Source organism: Corvus kubaryi, unplaced genomic scaffold (genome assembly GCF_017639235.1).
Source record: "Corvus kubaryi isolate FWS band 111438036 unplaced genomic scaffold, C.kubaryi_AGA036_p1.0 65458, whole genome shotgun sequence".
NCBI lineage: Eukaryota > Metazoa > Chordata > Aves > Passeriformes > Corvidae > Corvus > Corvus kubaryi.
In genome coordinates, this window is record NW_024582016.1 from 17,356 (window position 1) to 32,044 (window position 14,689).

At 37.3% G+C, this 14,689-nt stretch overlaps 1 protein-coding gene across 1 annotated transcript in view; it reads left to right on the forward strand.

The window, feature by feature from the left end:
• Window positions 1-1,969: 1,969 nt before the first annotated feature.
• Window positions 1,970-14,689, forward strand: part of LOC121673490 (TBC1 domain family member 5-like) — a 116,855-nt gene continuing 104,135 nt past the window's right edge. The window contains exon 1 of the mRNA XM_042046825.1: window positions 1,970-2,061. Coding sequence (XP_041902759.1) covers window positions 1,970-2,061 — 92 coding nt within the window. The remainder of the gene's footprint in view (window positions 2,062-14,689) is intronic.

Consider the following 14,689-nt stretch of genomic DNA (forward strand, 5'->3'; position numbering starts at 1 on the left):
TTGTAGCGACAAATAGCAAAAATTAAGTTGAATTAGACCATAAGATGAGAATTTAAATAAACAAGAAAATATTACTTGATTATGGAAAGAAGCTTTCTAGGGAAGAAAATTAGAACCATTCTCCAGTGTGAATGGTCAAATGATACTCAATGTAATCCAGGTATGATCTGAAAAGGAAAAATAATTTTCAGTAAAAATAGAATTTCAGGCAAAGGCCTGAAAATAAATCAATAAAATAAACGGGAGTGTTGGGTGGATACTGTAAATTAGCAGAGTTAATAGAGATTAAAGCATCTGACTTGCAGGGTAAATGTCTTTCAAGAATACCAATGAATGCTGCTGCATGAAACAATTTTTTACTATTTTAGTTCATGGCTGATGAGTGGAAATACAAAATAAAAAAATAGGTACCTGTACCTAGATTAACAGGGAAAAGAAAGGTGATAGCAAAGCACCTGCATGGGCTGACCATCATCTATGCTTTAGAAAAGCTTTTAAGAAAGAAGTAAGAGAGAAAAGTAAAGCAAATGGCATAACCTTTATTGTAGGGGTTTTGTGTTAAATGGGAGATTGTGGCCAACTAACCTGCTTGCTTGTCAAAATATATGTTCAGGAAATGCATTAAGTCTATCTGGACCTCAATAAAGCATCTGATGTAGTGTCACAGGAGATTATGTGAAATAAAAAGGATGGGGATTAGTGAAGTATAGTAGTTTTAGGATAAATAGAGAAATGCAGATTTTAATGAATTATTTTTAGTGAAGCTTGGGGTTGAACCAGTCTTATCCAATATTTTCATTTATTGTCTTGCCACAGAACAAGAGCTGATAGCCTTTTATTAAGTAAAATTATTTGAAGGTAATATCTAGTGCAAGCACAAATAGAGTGTTCAGGTAGGACTGGTTGTTTCTGAAGAAAAGAGGACTACAAACAGCATGACATTGTGTGAACTACAGTATTGCACTAGCAAGAATTTTTAGTGTAAACTGCAAACTTCTCTCTGTAAATAAAAAGTGGAGAGTAAGTGTGTAGGCATGTTGGTTAAGGATGGCTGTGAAACTGCAGGATGGAGTGGCACAACAGTTGACTGTATCGAGCAAGATTTGTTTGATAGAGAAGAAAACCACTGTCCAAATTATCAACTGTCTAAACTTCTAGTATGCTGTCTACAGCTCCTGTCCCTTCTTTCCCATATGTAAGAAGGACTGAGTTAAAGAACACAGGGAATACAAAGCATCATTTAGAAAAAAGACTGCGAGAACTTGATTTCAGTCAGCAGAACACAGATCAGAGGTGTGCAGTGCTACCTGTAAATTAACTAAGGAGGCACACAGGGACATAGAAGAACTATCAAGCTAAATTACAGGGCAAGAATAAACAGTATAAAACAGGACAAGAGTAAATACATGACTCCTGGCTTTTAGCAGTCTTTCAATAGAAGTCGTTATAGAGAGGAAAATTTCCTTGTAATCCTTGATTTCTGGTAACATTATGGTTCTATGTATCACCAGCCCACAGGACGTAAAACAAGATGTTTGGCGGAGGTCTTAATAGGTTCTTTCAGAGAAGTTTTGAACTTATCCTATGACAAAAAAACCCTGGTATCACAAATTCAACTCAGAATTTTTTACAAAACAGATGAACTTTTACATTTTTTTACTTAATGTTGGTAAAATCCAGCTTGTCTACTTATATGGTGTACTTCTGTAACCTTAGACTAGTTAAACTGTGTTTAATAATTTGAGAAGGGCCTCAATCAAAACTTCAAGTGAAATTAAGTATCAGATTTTCAGAACATTCCGACTCCAGTTTGAACACGGAGGCTAGTTAAGATACCTGTAAGAATTTGAAGAGTTAAAGTTGAGATTTGTCTATGTAAGTTTTAGGTGAGTTTTGTTATAACTAAAGTTACCATATATGGTAAAATCAGTTGCAGTTATCATCAACATTTGTTTTTCTTACAACAAAGATGTTTTCTCTTATTTTTATATTAGGAGGATCAAATGAAAATGGAAGCACACCCCACACCTCAGAATCAGATGGAACTTTTATTTCTTACAGGTTGGTAATTTTTTATATTTATTTTCTAATTTTTAGGAAGTTGATTATAATAAGAAGCATAATCTATTTAAAGCAAAAGAACAGGTCCTACTTTAGGAGGATTGTGCAATCTAAATGAAAGTCAGTGAACTAAAGAACAGGAAGGATTTGATTAAGAAATTATCTGGAAATTTGTTTTCTGGATTACTTTTTTTTTTAGAAAGTTGTTCAAAATGCTTAACTAATGAAAGTACAAGATATTTGTAAGTCTAAACATTTTTAAGGTTGTTTTTTGCAGTTTTTTTCCTCCAAAGTATGCAATAAAGTAAGCTCACAGCAACTAAGCTAAATGTTGAAATATTCAACTCACCAGTGAAAACCTTTTTGATCTTCTCCAAAGTAGCTTGATCTATGGACCACATGGAACTGTATTTCCTCATTATTTTGTGTGAAAAAACAAAGCCAGGATTAGTAACATTTGAGATTATTTGACAGCAAAATAATATTTCAATTTGTTGTCAGTAAGCAGCAGTTAAAGAAACTTTTTTCAGCAATATCATTGAGCTTCAATCTTGCTTGGGTACATACCAGAGGGTGTCTTGTGCTTGAAAGCACAGAAAGCTAATCAGCAGGTGTATCTTTCATCTTTCACCCTGCAAAATACTGCCTCTGCTACAAAAAAATCTTTGTCCTTGTGACTAATAAATTAATAGTATGATTTGTGCTAACCAGAAGGATTACATCTGATTTTCATGTTTAAGTATGATAAAACAAAACAAGCTTACCACATGATTATTTTGGAATCATTTAGTGGACTGTATTGGTTGGGATTTTTTTCGGTTTGTACTCTGCTGGAATCCGTGCTTCACAGAGGTGCAGGCAGGCAGGAGGAACCTGCCTGGTCGCCTTGTCCAGGTTGCAGCCGGCTGGGTGGGGAGTGTTGCACCATGGTGCAGACAGTGAGCTGTGCTGGTCACGGGGAGCCTCGGGCATGGGGTGGCAGGGAGGGACACAATGTTGGAGAACCTGTTGCAGTCTGGAGACAGAGAGATTGCTGAGGAGAGCAAGGAGCAAACAGCCTGGTCTTGAGGATGTTGAAAAGAAAGACTTTTTGTAAGGACCGAGAGGGAACAGCAAAGAGTTTGCTGCGATTCAAACACCCAGAGGAAGCTTCTGGACTGAGAGCAAGGTTGGAAAAAAGGTTGTGCCTGCAGGGACACAGTGGGACTGGGGAGGGTTGATTTAGGTACCCTGCCAATTTTCTGTATCCTAGTAAGTCAACTCTAATGAAACTTACTTCGTAATGATATAAAACACGTAGGGTAGTTAGCTTATTCACTTTGATAAAATATATTAGAAGATCCATTTTAGGGTTCTGCATGACTCTGTTTCTTGTCATATTTGTGTTTTCTGCATGCAACATACTGTCTAAGTTAAAAGAAGGGCTGAAAAATACCACCCAGGATAATCTTCATGTTTTTTAGGTGAGAAGCATATGTAGATACAGAGACCACAGCAATTTCTCAAAAATAGGCAAGACAGAATTTAACCAGAGCAGCAAAAGAAAGCTGAGAGCTCTCTGCCATTAAGGCCAGGACACTTATTCCTGAAAGTCATCAACTCAAGAGCACCAGCTGTTGTATCTGCCAAGTGGTAACACTTGAAGAAGAAGCAGCCAGCTTTATCTGGGCTCTGGTTCCATGAGAGTGTAAGCTGTGGAGCTGGGGTTGAGCCCTTCTTCTCACCCCTGCTCCACTCAGGCAGTAGCACTCATCTCTCAGGGAGCTAGTCCAGGGAGCTAACCCAGCCCAACCTGTTCCTTCTTCAGAGGGAGACCTTTCTGATCACTTCACTTGCAGTATCCTCCTGCCAAAACTTCCCATGGAATCAGTGCCAATGCAGGAAATGTAGCTAGCATGGACAGCTACAAATAAGTGGGAGGACAGAGCATGGTATCTTTTACCTAAATCAGCCTAAACCTTAGTGACTCTTTAATGCTCCACAGATTAAGTGGAGATTAAACTGATCTTTGTATCTCTATATTCCTTAGTCCAAAGTGCATATATTAAATACAACATTGGCTACAAGTTCCACTGAATAATAGTCGTATTCTGTCAGAGAGGATTACAGCCCAACTTAGAAAACTGAAGTTAATTAGTCTTTTCAGAGGGGTCCCATATATCATTGCCAAAGTATTATTGATATAATTAAAGGCAAGATAATAAAAAAGCTATATATGCGTGTATGTGATTTGGGGAGGTGTATATCTATGCACATATATGAAAGTAACCTCTGACTTTTCATAGATGGCAAGCTATCCCTGTTATTTAGCAGTAGTGTTTCAGGTGTGAAATGTATATTTTTTGTGCAGTGGCAAGTAATTCCTATCATATTATGAGACTGGCTGTAAATCTGATGGTTGGGTTGAATATTGTTTTGATAGTTATAGTTCTGGACTGCATGTTAAGTAAAAATGAGCATCTAATACCTTACGAAAGATGAAAAGTGAATCCTGAACTACCTTGAAAGGTAAAATTGCTATATGGTTCTTATTTCTTTAAGGACTCATTAGAGATTTTGACTTACTTTAGGATACTGTCAAGGATTATTGTTTTAGTAAGTTAGTAATTTGGCAAAACTAATGATAGTCTTGTTTACCCAATGTGTCTATCATACTTTAAAAAGACCAGCTAGTGAAATTTTGCCCTAAAAGAGGCAAAGGCATCTTTGGATCATGGTAGATGTCATGCATGCAGAAGGTTGTTACATGAAAAATTCTATTGAAAATTTCTGCTGAAACAAAAGTTGTTTTCTATTTTATAAGTAATTGGCTTTTACAATTTAATTAGGAGAAGAGATGACTCCAAAAATATTTGAATATTAATAAGTTTTGTTATTGAAGTGGTCTTAAAAACATATTGGTTATACCACAATAAAAAATAAACCCCAGGAGAGGTTGCTCAATTCCCACATTTTCTGCTTTAAAGGACAGTTTGTCACTATTCAGTACAAGACTCCAAGTGTGTGTGTTACTAAAGGATGACATATCATTATCCTTTGATATATTTATGATGCTCCAGAACTATTTGTATGGTTTTATTTTTAACATGAAGGTGTCACCTTAGAGTTTGTGACTGTTGCTTGTGTTGATCGATACTAGTTGTCTCTGTTTTTAATGCTGCATGTGTTCAGATAGTGAGCATTGCCCTTTAGGTCATAAAGTTTGTAAGTAATTTAAGTGAAAAGCACATGTGATTGGCATATATTTCTAAATATTCTTTGAGTTTGTGAATCTGTCCTGTCAGGTCACAGAGAATTTTCTCGTTGGTCTTCAGGCCCTGATGGAAGTATTCTTTATGTACTTGGGAAGAAGCTTTGCTAATAAGAAATTATGAAAATTACTTCCTAGAACCATGTCATCAAAATTAGAAGTTCACTATTAGAAACATTTGAGCAAGGATTTAAATATACAGTAACTTTCAGCTTTAAAATGCAAGAAACTTAAGGAAAATATTTGAGCTCTGCTCTACTGTATTATTTTACTGCTATGGTTAAAGCCTTTTCTGGATGGAAATGGGCTGGACTTCACCAAAAGGAGAAGAAAAATAGATGTGGGTCTTTAGTTTCAGTATCTGCAATGCAGTGCCACTGGAAAGTAGAAATACTCTTTCTCCTCCTTTCCCAAGGGCAGCTGACCTTCTCCTCGCCAAAGAGGTGAACCCCTTGCCAGCACATATGACTACAGACTATTACATTAATCTGTTTAGCCTCAGTACCAGCTGCTTGCATGTTTTTAATTATCTTATTAGATGGTATAACAGTGACCTATGAAATAAAATGAAGGTGAGTATTTTTTAACTTTATTTTACAGGCTATTTTTCTAAATATATTTTAATGACCTAATTATGACTTTTAGGGAGAGCCATTGATGCAGACATTCAATTTGGCTGATAGAATCTAACATCTCAAGGACACTTATTTTCTTTCAAGGTGGATTCATACATTAATACTGCTTCTAATAAATATATAGCCTTAAAAAAGCTCACTTTTCATACTTGTGTTGTTAACTTACTTTATGATTCAGAGACCCATGACTGCTGTGTTGGATAATTTCTTAATACATCTCTGCACATATATATAAGTTTAATTTTTACCCCATGTGTCAAGATAAAGTTCTTTCCTCTGTGGCTTAAACTCCATGACAAATGATGATTGCTCAAAGTTGTGGGTTGTGTAGACAAGGTGTATTCCTTCTTCTGCTCATATTTCAAACAGGCAGAAGATCTAGTATGAGAAAGACTTTTGTATTCCATTTTCTCCCCCTGACTTCTTACAGCTTCTGCTTACCAGATGTTTCCTTCCTTGCTGCAAAAAGGCAATGTGGTCCTGCTGGCTGAGGCGTTTCTTGTGTGCCAGCCAACAGGACTGACACTGAGCGTGCAGAAGAAAGATGGCAAGAAGTGCAAGGTGTTCCTCCTTGGTTCTTCCCGCGTCCAAAAGTGGTGCTGAAACCAGTTTGGTTCCTCTTTGACCTGTGGCTTTTCTTGGCAGTTGAGCCAGAAGTGGTTACATAGCCTCTGTCCTTACATGTTAAATATACTGTGAACATGTATGCAACTTACATACCTTCACCCTATGGACAACTTTGTCTTAAATCTATTAGGAGGCAGCCCTTTTCCATCTACACAAGCCTATCTAGTCTTGTTCATACACAGATGATGTTACTTTATTGTTTTAATTTCAAGCCACCCCTGTGCAATTATAATCTTATTTTTCCTGACTTTGTTCACTGTATGTCCACGCATAATCAAGAGATGTAAAGAACAAGCTTGTTTCTATGGGTTTTTCAATAATTTTGCAGTAAGAAAAATTGGGTACAGAAAGCAATGCAGTGAAGTTGTCACTGCCCCTCCACTCCGCAAGGAGAGTTTACAGCACTTGCATCCTTCCTCTCTTTCCACAAGGAAGTAGTAAAACTGGCATCCATGTTTATTTTGTCTTAGCCTAAGCCATTTGCTAGATGCTGTTCCCGTTGATGCCATTTATATGCAAAGAGGGCTTTTCAGTATGAGGTAATTTTGTCTGAGAGCATGTAAACTCTGTCCTTGAATTTAGTGATTCCTCTGAAAGATTGTCTTCATAATGTGCTAAGAATCTTTCTCTGGATGTGGTAGTCTGTGCCAGTGCTCTCATTTTGTTCGTGTTTGTGATGTTGTTAGGAATTCCATCTTGCAAATCTCCTTTTTCCATCAAGAGAAAGTGGCTGCACTGATCAAAGGTTTCCTCCAACAGGTTTTTTTTCCTCCAAATCCAGGGAGATCACTGTCATACCTGTTGAGAGCTTGGAAGATTTCTGATTTTCTCTGAATTCTTTTAAAATTGCTTTCCTTTTCTTTCAGTTTAAGGAGATTGATATAATTTCCATCTCTGTCTTGTCAAATTTCTGTTATTTACTTCTTCCTTCCATAGCGGATCCTTGCTACATTCCTTGCCTGGTGTCCTATAAGGAATTGGTGAAGGATATCATAAGACGTGGAAGAATAAATTGCCATTAAGGAACTGAAAACCTATATTCAGTATACTTTTTCTAAGATACAAACATTTCAACACATATAAATGGTGGATTTTTTAACTTTTCCAGGGAAATTTTATTACTTTCTAAAGACATAGAAATGGTAATACAGACTTGCTTTCTGGTTTTATGCAATGTAATAGGGAAAAGTAAATTTAGGAAATTTACTTGAAACTTGAGATGCTTTTGACAGAGAATCAGAAAGGAAGGATTGAGTTACCAACATCTTTCATTGGTAGAATGCTTTTTTTATGGATTGGTTGCAAGAAGGAAAGACTTAATACATGAAGAGAGACCATGGAAGAGAGAATGGTAATTTCTAAAGTCCATGGAAAGCAAGTGAAAATTTTAGTTCACTCTTCATTTATTCTGTTGTATTTGAAAATTGGCATATGTACCACTGACACCATAATCAACTGATGCTGTATTTTCCCTTACTAATGTTTTAAGTGGTTTTCATTATGAATTTTTTACTTTTCCACTCTCAGTAATCTTCAAACTTTCATGGCAATTGGGAGGTGTTTCTGAAGACAGGAGGGAAGCAAATGTCACTCTTTTCTTCAGGAAGGGTCAGAAGGAAGATGCAGGGAACTAGGCCAATTAGCCTTACCCTGACCCCAGGGAAGGTGGAGCCGTAGATAATATGCAGGGGCCTGGAAAAAGGACCTGGGGGTCCTGGCAGGCATCAGTTTGAACATGAGCCACCAATGCTCCCTTGCAGCAAAGAAAGCTAATAGTATCCTGGGATGCGTTAGGAGCAGTGCTGCCAGCAGATCAGAGTTAGTAATCCTTCCCCTGTAATCCATACCTGGAATGCTGTGTCCAGTGCTGGGTTCCCCATTACAAGAAAGACATGGGCATGCTGGAGAGTGGCCAGCAAAGGGCTGCTATGGTGGTGAAGGAACTGAAGCAGCTCTTCTGTGAGGAAATACTGAGAGAGGTGGGACTGTTCAACCTGGAAATGGGAAGGCTTGGGACATCTTTTCAAAGTCTGTGAGTATCTGAGTGCAGGGTAGAAGGGACACAGAGACAGGCTCTTTTCAGTTACACCCAGCAATAAGATCAGAGCTAATGGGCACAGACAGGAGCACATGAGGTTCCATCTGAGTATCAGGAGGCACAATTACATCTCGTTTTTAGTTGCATGATTTGTAGAGCTGTAGATTTAACTTGTGTCCTACAGGAAAGTCTTACCTTTTCAGTTTCTTAATGAATGCATGTCTGTTTCTGTAACAAGGCTGCATGCATGTGAACACACACAATTCACAGAGCTCTGCTTAGCTGTGAGTATGAGCTAGTAAAGGGTAAAACAGCAGGAAGGAACTCTATAGTCAGGAGAAGTAGAAAATAAATGTTCTAGATGTACATGCAAAGGATTTCAAAGGCACTGGGGGATTTAAACTAGAAAGCTTTGACCCTGCAATTGGCAAATTCAGTTACAATATAAAAATAAAAATAATTGAACATAATATCTACATTTTGTCTCAGCATCCTATAAATGTATGTAGAGGAAAATGTGCTGGTGAAACTTAGACTTTGAAATGGCTGTAACAAGAACTCTTCTATGAAAGCTAAAGTGTTAAAGGGTTGGAAATTATCCACTCTCCAAAGGCCAAACTTGGCTCTTTGGCTGAGAACTGCCAAGGCAAAGTGGACAATTTGGAATATGGAGAAAGATATCTTGGGTTTCTGCGTCAGACTTAGTGCTATTAGGAAGGGTGCTGGCAAAGCATCCTGCTGCCAGTGCAGCCTTGTTTCAGTTCCCTGAACTGTGCTATGCGCACACTGGTAGCTTAAAGAGCATAGCTAACTAATAACTTTATTTGCTGGAATGTTTGCCTTAAGAAAGTGATTTTACCTTTCTTCATGCAAACCTTTTTAACTGTATGTCAGCCAGAAGTAGATGAAACCTGAACTGTTTAGAAAAATATGGCCTTTGAATGTGCAGCCTCCCAGCAACACAGCCATGCATATTCACACTTACATGGCTGTTAGCTCTGCCACATATCCTGAGGCAGGACTTTGAGAAACAGAGGAAAATACATATATTTTCCAAGCAGACTGATAAGCCTTCACATTAAAGCTGTCAAGTGGATTTTCAGGGTAGAAAATAAAAATCTGTATGTTTCAGAAATGTTGTTTAGAAACTCTGCTCCTTATTACTTGATACTACCTTTCAATTGGGGTTTTTTTCCTCTGCTTTTATAGAATTAGCTCTGTCTTTATTACATTCCTGGCAGTTGCCTCACTTTTTTCTCAACTGTTGATTTTATGGCGTAATAAATAATACAAACTATGCATGTTTCTTGGATTTAAGCAGTATGGTTGAAAGGAATTTTTGCCTCTGTTTAAATATTCAAATATAGATACTTGAATGTTCCTATTGATAAAGATCTCATATTGCAAAACATATGACACAATAATTTGAGAATTGGTTTTCTTTCTGATGGCCTGTTCAGTAGCTTATTGCTTCACTGAGTGCCCCTGAGGAGCCGAGTTGGGTCTCAACATTTTAAAAAGCACATTCTGAAGATGAAAACCAGTATGAAAATGTGAAATTGGCTTTTCTGGAAGCACACATGCCATTGTTTTAAGATGATTTTTGCCAGTACTGGCAGCACTGCTCAAGAATTTTCTTTGGATTTCTCTGAGGCTATCTGTTTTATCCTTTAATATTGGTCTAGAGGATGGAATAAGCTTGAGATTTAGTTGAAATCTTAAATATGTATGCAAATGTTCATACCTTTCAGTAGTATAGCAGTATTCTTCCATACACTGAGGAGTATTCTTTGTTATCTAAATGTTATTGTCAGTATCAATTTGGTCTTGTTTTAGCAGGGACACAAGAAAAAAAAGGGATTTCAAAACTTTGCATGAAATATTTCAAAAATGCGCGAGTCGAAATAATGATACACACTGTCTGATGACCTGGTAGATACTGGTTTCTTTAACTGCAGTTTCACCTGAAAGTGAATTATGGACAGTAATATTTACCTGGTAGGTCTGAGTCCCTGTAGTCCCAAAACTGAATCTTTTGCCCTTTTTCAGTGACGTAGATGGTAGTTCCATGTGCTTCTTCACATTTTTACGTTTCTATGGGTTTTAGTGTCTTCCACAGAGTTTTGGTGTTGTCTGAACATGATAGTAACGAAAATACTTCTTACGCTAGTTTTAGACTTTGTCAGGATCTGCATTCATACAATTTACCAGCTTTATCCTCTAAATCAGCAAATGCAGAAGCTGAGTAGCAATGATTGCTGTCTGTGCTATACCAGTCTCCTTCAACTGTATTTCTTCCTCTTCTTCCTCAAAGGAGTCTTTATTTTGCAAGGAGCTTTAATGGGCTACCATTGCATTCTCCTGCATATCTATGCTTGATGTACTGGTTTTACCATTATGCTGCAAATCGAAATTTAGCAACAGAGCCAGAGGCAGGTGTTCTGCTTCTGCCTATCAGTGGAAGAAACTCTCCCCAACACGCACCAGCTCAATGTTGTCTCAATAAAGCCCTTGGAACTATTTGAATTTCAGAGTTATTTCCTAGGCGACTCATTACGTTATTGATGTCCTGCATTCTGGAAGTGTTTATAGTTGCTCGTTCCTCTATAGCTGAGCACAAGTGAGATTCCAGTGACTTTTACTAAGATGTTAGACCTTAGAGGTTCACATACCTTTTCAAAAATGTTATTTAAGTGCATGTAAAATTTTAGTTAGACTTCCTGGTGTAAAGTCCTGCTTGTTGTGCTCTCTACTAACAGTCGACTAAGAGGAACACTTCTGTTCCAAACTTTAGGCTTCTGTATCTGAAAATCTGATGCTTGTAATTGTCTTAACAAGAATCACACCCACGAATCATGTCCTGTTGAAAAGAAAGAAGAATAGATTATGTATGATTTGCTCAGAGGTCAGCCTCATTTCTTACAAGAAAGAAAGTGTGTGTATTAGAGCAGACCCCAGTATAAAATTCTTTGGCAGAGAGATTTAAACTCTTGTGGTTATGACATAAGTGTATGTTTCAAAAGATGGAAAGGAACAGATGAGAACTATGAGAACTATGAACAAATCTTGCAGAATGACTCTCTTCATTGATTTGCCTGCTTTTTCTTTCATACATATTGAGCACTTTTCCCACTTGAAGTAAAGCAACTGTCCCTGACTCATGCCAGTAGATATTTCACATTGGACAGTTACTGCAGAGATAACGCATGTGAAATTAAGTTTCTTAAAGAAATATTACGCCAATAATTTCTTTCTTATTCAAGTCTTATATTATATGTATTTATTATTATTATTATGAAGACTTTACAACATGCACAATAGTGCATTAGACAGGATACTCAAATTAGAATCTAAAATGAAAAATATTTACAAAATAACCAGAAAACATTAACATTGACATTAGCCTTTAACTGTACTGTCTAAAGGTGGTATAACACAGGATTATGCATTTAATTTTCTAGTTTGATTAAGTGCATGTGCTTGTTCATAGTTTAGGTGGTTCCAATTAGCTCTTGAAGTCCTTCACTTCAGTGAAGCAAATGGGATGTGGTAGACTTCAGTTCCAATCTTCATTGCTTGTTTCATGTTGTCCAATGGGTTTTCTGCAATCTTGGGTTAACAAGGCTCTTAGGTATTATTTTACATAGTAGGGCTATATAATTTTAAATGTTATCTTTTTAGAATTGATTGCTTGTTGATATTATGAAGTGTTACCACTATTAAAACAGTCTCTAGAATTGTAAAGCTTAATTTATTAGTCTTCATTCAAAATAGTTGAGAAACGAATTAGTGGATGCTGTTCAGAAAGGATTTTAAATATCATTCAGCTTTACTAGAACTGAAGCAGATTCCAGCTTCCAAGTAATTTCTTTTTCAGTTGCTTATAACTTTTTTTTTTTTTGTGATCCCAGCAGCCAACCGGCAATGCAGAGGAGATATGATCTTGCCAAATTTCTTTTGGCGGTTTTAAAAGTAATTTGGTTCAAAACGTGTTCGGAATTGCATTACATTAAAAAAAAAAAAAAAGAAAAAGAAAGGCATAATATCTGCACTAATACAATTTCAGAAGTGTTGAAATTACTTTCTTACTGTGTAGCAATCACTTCCAGCAGCTGGTGAGAAAAATAACCTGAAGAGTTTCTTTCCTCTCTGTTCTTTCTCTTCACAGTTGCACTGGTTGAAACCTTTTGCTAACTCAGCTGACACATTGGCATTTTCAAAGACATTGTGGGAATGTCATCCACTTGCAGAACAATGTGAATAGCTTCAGAGTCTGACCTGTTGTGTGCACAGGGGAATGTGTCACTCTTAAAACATAGCTACCTTAGGGAGGTAGCTTGGCAGGAGTTACAATGGCCAATGATGCTACAAAATTTACCATGGCAAATGAAGAATATTATATGTGATAGAAACAGGAGGGTTATTTAGATAGACATAGTATACTGTAGCTACTGAAGTATAAATGACTGTGAAAGAAAGGCCCAGATTTTTCTCAAGCTGTGTCTGCTATATACCATACGTTGTATTTAAAGGAGACAGAATCATGGTAAACAATCGTAGGCAGCTCCCTGCAGAAGGTGAGGATGTGTGGGAGACAGGGAGGCAAAAATGACCAGATAGTCTTTCTGACTTGGAGAGTGGGGGATGTGAGAGGAGTGAAAGAAGTTGCCCCACACCACTGGAATGACTTGCTGCTCTTTTGATCACTTGGGGGTACTGGCAGTTGGGAGAAGCTAAAGACAGCTCTAAACCCTGCAATCTAACACTGTGGCAGTCATCTTTGCTCTTATCTGGAATACCTTCGCTTTTCAAAGTAATTAATACTCAAGATCCAGAAGTAAATGCCTTTTGGTTTTTTTTTTTTCAGAAATATGGTCCTAGCTGAAAGGTGGTACATTCACAAGCACAGCACTTTCAGTCTCAGCACGGATCATGAGCTCGCTCCTGTCACAGAGGAACAGGACCATAATTTCCTGGCTTGCCAAGTCCATTCCTCTACAGTTCTCAGCAACTGTATCTTACAATTCAGTTTTAAAAACCTCACTCTCCCAACTCAGCTTAAAAGGCTGAAAACTATCTAACTTAATCTTGCATATATTTAGGGCAATTTGCAAAACCAAAGTTTGCTGGTGTTTAGTATAACCGACTCTGTGACCCTCCTTAGCGAAGTAAATGTGGTGAGATCTTAGCCTGGAGTCATAATAGTAGTTTCTCTCTTCCTGGTTTCATTTGGTCTCCCAGGGAAAAGTAATAGTCTCCCATGTGACAGGGGGAGGAGGAGATGTTCACCTTAAGGACATGCATTGAAAATAAATCTGAAACACATTTCCCTCCACATAACCCAGCTCTTTACCTTGAAATTGCCCTTTGGAATTTAGAGTGGTTACAGAAAGTCTGTGAGCAAGTCTTGGGCTATGAAGACTATCAGATGGCTTACACTGTTCTTGAGATTCGTTTCAGTAGAAGTTGCAGGAAATATAGGTTTAATTCTTTTATTCAAACTCAGTAGATGGTCTGGGACAATTAATTTCCAATTGTTTCCCAGTAGAGCAGATTTACTTGTATATTAATGAGGCACAGGTGTTAGGCCCCTGGTGCCTGCATGCCTGGGAGGCATATTTAGGTTGTTTATCTAGTCAGCCATAGGTACTGCAAGGTACTCAAGCTTGCCTTTAACAGTTTATACAGTGAGGCTTTTTAATTTTTTGATGTTTTTTTAAATTTGCTAGCACCTGTTAAAATTTTAAAACTGATCATGTAGAAAGAAGTAGGAGTGATTTCAATAGTAAATAGCACTAAATGTTAAGGAAAGTCATCTTCTATGATGCTTAACTGCCCAGCTTGACATTAAGAAGAAAAGAAGGTTCATTTAAGCAAATACGTCATGTGAAGAGCTAATACAGTCAACAGTGTACTTTTCTGTTGCATATTTTTGGAATAGGTACTTCTTTGTCTACAGCTGAAACATGAATGTGCTTATATTAATATTCATTTTTCTTGTTTATTCACTGAACTGCAGTACCAACATTTTAGAGGAAATGGAATAGCCTCCATAGACATTATGAATTTCAGTAGCTG